The sequence below is a fragment of the Larimichthys crocea genome, chromosome XIV, assembly GCF_000972845.2.
Source record: "Larimichthys crocea isolate SSNF chromosome XIV, L_crocea_2.0, whole genome shotgun sequence".
Taxonomy (NCBI): Eukaryota; Metazoa; Chordata; class Actinopteri; family Sciaenidae; genus Larimichthys; species Larimichthys crocea.
In genome coordinates this window covers 6,138,407-6,143,406 of record NC_040024.1, presented here as the reverse complement: position 1 = coordinate 6,143,406, position 5,000 = coordinate 6,138,407, and the positions used below count along the sequence as shown (strand labels likewise).

At 53.0% G+C, this 5,000-nt stretch overlaps 2 protein-coding genes across 2 annotated transcripts in view; both read left to right on the top strand.

The window, feature by feature from the left end:
- The window catches only part of LOC104938468 (kinesin-like protein KIF1C), a 21,932-nt gene extending 18,658 nt beyond the window's left edge, over positions 1 to 3,274 (top strand). Inside the window, 2 exon segments of the mRNA XM_027287864.1 lie at positions 1 to 20; positions 109 to 3,274. The exon segment at positions 1 to 20 is cut by the window's left edge and continues 127 nt beyond it. Coding sequence (XP_027143665.1) covers positions 1 to 20; positions 109 to 986 — 898 coding nt within the window. The 3' untranslated portion in view covers positions 987 to 3,274.
- Positions 3,275 to 3,474: 200 nt separating this feature from the next.
- Positions 3,475 to 5,000, top strand: part of gp1ba (glycoprotein Ib platelet subunit alpha) — a 7,334-nt gene continuing 5,808 nt past the window's right edge. The window contains exons 1-3 of the mRNA XM_027288161.1: positions 3,475 to 3,724; positions 4,280 to 4,375; positions 4,462 to 4,653. Of these exons, the coding sequence (XP_027143962.1) occupies positions 3,566 to 3,724; positions 4,280 to 4,375; positions 4,462 to 4,653 (447 nt within the window). The 5' untranslated portion in view covers positions 3,475 to 3,565. The remainder of the gene's footprint in view (positions 3,725 to 4,279; positions 4,376 to 4,461; positions 4,654 to 5,000) is intronic.

The following is a 5,000-nucleotide window of genomic DNA, read 5'->3' as shown; positions in this document are numbered from 1 at the left end:
GAACCAGAACCAGAACCAGGGTCAGTGGGTCAGATGACGAGGTCACATGATGAGGTCACATGATGATGAGCAGACCCTCACACTTCCTGTTCCTCCCCCCTCCTGCAGGTCAGAACTCCCCCGTCGTCCCGGTCCACCTCCCCGGGACCGGGCGCTTCATCCCGCCTCAGGAGTGCAAGCTCAAGTTCCCCTTCAAGAGTAACCCCGCCCACCGGTTGTCATGGGGACCAGCCAGCGCCGCCCTGCAGGCTCTGGGCCTGGGGGAGGGCGGGGGAGGAGACTGGGTGGAGCCGAGAGAGGAGGGCGGAGTCATCGTTTTGGAGGGTAAAGGTTCTCCCTCACCTCCTCCTCCACCTCCTCAGGGGCAGTCTCCTGCTCTCTTGCCCCTCCCCTTCCAGGCTCCGCCCCCTCGCATGCGCACACCCAGCCCTAATCGCGGCTGGCAACAGCGTAACCACGGCAACCAGGTAAACCAGGGCGGCGGCGGCGGCTTCTACCAGCACCACCATCATCACCAGGGCAACAACCAAAACCAGCAGCACCGCCGCTACCGCCGCAACTCTCTGGACAGCTCCACCCATGGCAACAGTAACTATGACGGCGACCAGCATCACGGCGGCGGTGGTCACCAGGGGCGACCGAGACAGAGGCGGGGGGTGTCGCCCGGGCCGGGAGGGGAGAGAGGAGGGGGGAGAGGCGGAGGAGGCGGGGGGAGGGACAGAGATGGAGGCTTCCATTATAATCCGCACCATCAGTACCATCACCACCCCTACTACAACCCCCACAATGCACCATTCCAGCCAGGACCTCACCCCAACTACCACAGCCTGCCGCGCTCCGGGGCCCCGCCCCCTCCTCCTGACATGCTGCTGGGGGCGGGGCCACCGCCGCCGCCACCGGGTGGGTGGGGCTTCAGCACGCCGCCCCGGATGAGACGGCAGTTCAGCGCACCGGACCTCAAACACAACAAGGAGACGCCCATCTGACCTCTGACCTCTGACAGCGTGGAGGGCTCTGATTGGCTGCAGGACACGGGGGCGGTCCTGATGCTGTAGAGACTGTGTGTGTGTGTGTGCGTGTGTGTGTGTGTGTGTGTGTGTGTTTCAGCACCTTTACTGTCAGCCCGTCACACACACCCTGTTATCTTCAATCCTGCTGTGTGTGTGTGTGTGTGTGTGTGTGTGTGTGTGTGTGTAGCTCTCTCCTAGCCTTTACGTTAGCATTGGTTAGCTGTTGCCATAGCGACACTGTTTTAGAAAAAAATGGATCCTTGAATAATTTTTTTTATTTTTCCGTTTGTCAGGATGAAGTTTACTCGTCGGTCGCTGATGTAGCGAGGTGCCTTGAAGCTAACGCGTTAGCTCCTGAGGCTAGTGCAGCTAGCTCACAGTTAGCATGTTTGTTTTCTACGTGAAGTTTGTCGTCGGCTGTTTTTTCTGACGAGCGTTTGTACTTTACCGGAGTGTTAGCTCGCCTCTTTGAGCCGCGGTTAGCCCAGGAGGCTAACTAGCCTGTTAGCTCGGGGTAGTCGGTTAGCAGCAGCGAGTGGCTAATTAGCTCTGAAGGCTACGTGGGGAAGTTTTGCACAGGTGAAAGTATTAGCCTAGCGTAGCCTAGCCTAGCATTCACGTTGTATGGGCGTTCACGGGAGGAGCTCGGAGTCGCCGTCTCTCCCACGCGACTTGAACGCCGCGTTGCTGAAACCAAAGAAAGTTGCTCGGCGGCGCCTCCTTCAGGACACACTGCTGTACAGACAGACATGATGGCGGCGCGAGGATGTTTTTAAAGCGTTGTGTGTATATTTGAAGTGTTTTTACTGAAGATGAATTTATTTGAAGCCTTCACTGTCTCTGGCAATCGTGGGAAATGTAAGTACGACCTGATGGGAGATGTAGGAATACTGACTTATTTAACTGACATGGGAGATGTAGGAAGACGGGATGGACTAAGGAATATGTAGGGCTTAGTAAGCAAGGAACTCTGGGAAATGTAGTATGAGACTGAGAGGAGGGAGACACGTGGAGAAGTTTGTAACACGACGACGTGTTGTGACGACATTCGATTATTCTGTCCGGCGACTCGAAGACGCCTTCAGGTGACGCCGGGAGCTCGGGAATTGTGGCTTTTCCTCCTCTGATGATGCGTTCAGTGTCAGCGACAGTTAACGTATCATCAGACCCCGCGCGTCAGCCTGAACGCAACCCCCGAATGATGACGCGTTTACTGTCGGTAGGAGCTCAACCCCACCCACACACAGTGAGGCATTGTGGGAGATGATGTCTTTGTGTGTCTCCGTGACGTCGACAGCTAGCCAATGGGAGCGCTCCGTCCGGCCGCACGGCGTGAGGGAGTCGCCACGGTGACAAAAAATAACGACTTGGTTGTGATTGGCCAGAGAAGCATGACGTCATTTTTTTTGCTCTGCTGTCTGGAATCGACCAATCACAGGACAATCCTGATAACCTGCTGCCACCGCCGGGCATGATGGGAAATGAAGTTTCTGTTTCTGAATTTAAAAAAAAGCTTGGCTTCTGATTGGCTGTTTCTTTTCTTTGTGTATTCGTTTGCTTCTGAATATTTTAACCCCGCCTACATCGCCTTTGCTTTGAGATGTCATCACGTCATCATCACTATTATTAATATAATTATTATAACGTCTTTGATGTTCAGTTATTGTGGATGCTGCTAAAGGAGCTTCACCCTGTGTGTGTGTGTGTGTGTGTGTCTGTCTGTCTGTCTGTCTGTGTGTGTGTCTGTCCGAGTGTGTGTGTGTGTGTGTCTGTCTGTGTGTCTGTCTGTCTGTCTGTGTGTGTGTGTGTGTGTGTGTGTGTGTCTGTCTGTGTGTGTGTGTGTGTTTCCGGGTTCATTTAGAATCATAATCTAAAGTTTGTTTTCCTTCATAAAGCTGATTTTATTATTTTTTCTTCTTGTTTTTTTGTTTTTTTATGTTTTTTTGTTTGAGGAGGAGGAGGGGCTTAAGGGGGGAGGGGGAGGGGGATCTGCGTTGCCACGGTAACCCGGAATTCTCCAGAACATTCTAGAACCCTCGTTAGAATTCTCTCTGCTCCAATCACGAGCTCCGAATCTGTGACGTCGTCTCCTCTGGAACTCTTCTGATGATGATGACATCACGGCGTGGCCCTCCTCCTATTGGCTCAGAGCCCCTCACCAGGTGTTGGGTTGTTGTGTCTCGTGTTTTTGTTGTATCAGGAACCAATCTCAGGCTCTACCTGCAGACAACGTGATGGCAATAAACCGTCAGATCCAAACTCTGCACCCGACTCGACTCCTTCATGTTTCCCTCCACACAGGTCACAGCTACGGTGGCTGAGAGGGCCCAGTGCTTCAACAGGACGGTTCAGTGTGTGGTCAGGACCTCGTTCAGAGTGACAGGACAGATATCGACACAGCAACAGCTGGACCTATCACACTTCCTGCTTCAGCAGCTGTCAGTCAAACCACACACACACACACACACACACACACACAGACATCAGACACACACACACAGCGTGTCCTCAGACGGTCACAAACTCTTCAGGAGCTGAAGGTCGTTTCGTTCAGAATGCAGCTCTTCATCCTGCTCTTCCTCCTGTCCCGCGTTGCCGTGGTTACGGCGGTGACCGGTTGCCTCTCTGACCGGGACAAGGATCACCGGCCGAGGGAGAACTGCACGGCGGCCGGCTTCACTGACCTCCCGTCAGGATTTGACCCCTCGACCAAGGTGACAAACAGACGACTGTTCAACATGAAGATCATGTTTGTTCTGTTGTAAATTATAGTCTGGTTCTGTTGACGCACGTCAATGGACGCTGGAAATATTCAGATTTATAATTTCATTTAAATCAAGAAATTATCTAAAGGTAAAAATTTAAATGTGTCATGACCTGTGTTCTGTGATCTAATGTTTGTGGACAGAATCGGAATCCGTAGCCGAGTAATTATATAACATAATATCAGTGACTATAAAAACCACCAAGACTAAATAAAGCGCAGGAATCCGTAAAGACTACATCCAGGTTTTAGACAGTCTGCAGGGACGTCACAGAGACTACGTCCAGGTTTTAGACAGTCTGTGGACGTCACAGAGACTACGTCCAGGTTTTAGACGGTCTGTGGGGACGTCTCAGAGACTATGTCCAGGTTTTAGACAGTCTGTGGACGTCACAGGCAGGTTTGAGTGACTGACGGGAGGAAACCTCGGCAGAGACGCAGGCTTCCTGTGTCTAACTGATAAGATGGCAGCCCTGAATGTTTCTGTCCTTGTCTCTGTTTTTAGGTTTTGTTGTTTCCCAACAACCAGTTCTCCGGTCTGTCCTGGTCCTCCTTCCAGTTCTTTGTGGAGCTCTATGAGATCGACCTCACGGGCAACCAGGTGTCTGTCTGCAGCGTGCTTTTAAAAATCCAGAGTCTTTAAGTTTCCTTCAGTGTTAAAGGTTTTGTATCTTTCCGTCGGTCCAGGTTCCAGAAGTGACCCCCAGCGGCTCTCCGATCCTGCCCAGCCTCAGTGTTCTCCGACTGGTGTCGAACCGTCTTACGTCCCTCCCTGACGACTCCTTCACCGCCTGTCCAGGTCTGACTGAACTCCACCTGGACAACAACGCCATAGGCTCTCTGACTGACAGCACCTTCTCTGGACTCAGCAAGCTGGAGGTGGTCCCGAGTCCAAACAAAGCATGTCACGTGTGTCGTTGTGGTTTTAACTGGCTGATGTTCGAGTGTGTAACCAAGGCAACACAGGCTAACTGGAACCAAAGCTAATGCCAGCTCAGCTTGGCATGGGTCTGGCTGGTTTCATGGAGCCAAGGGTCCAAACTGTCAAAGCTGTCCTCCTGTCCTCCTGTCCCCCTGTCCTCCTCTCCCCTGTCCCCCTGTCCTCCTGTCCCCATGTACTCCTGTCCTCCTGTCCCCCTCTCCCCCTGTCCTCCTGTCCCCCTGTCCTCCTGTCTTCCTGTCCCCATGTACTCCTGTCCTCCTGTCCCCCTGTCCTCCTGTCCCCC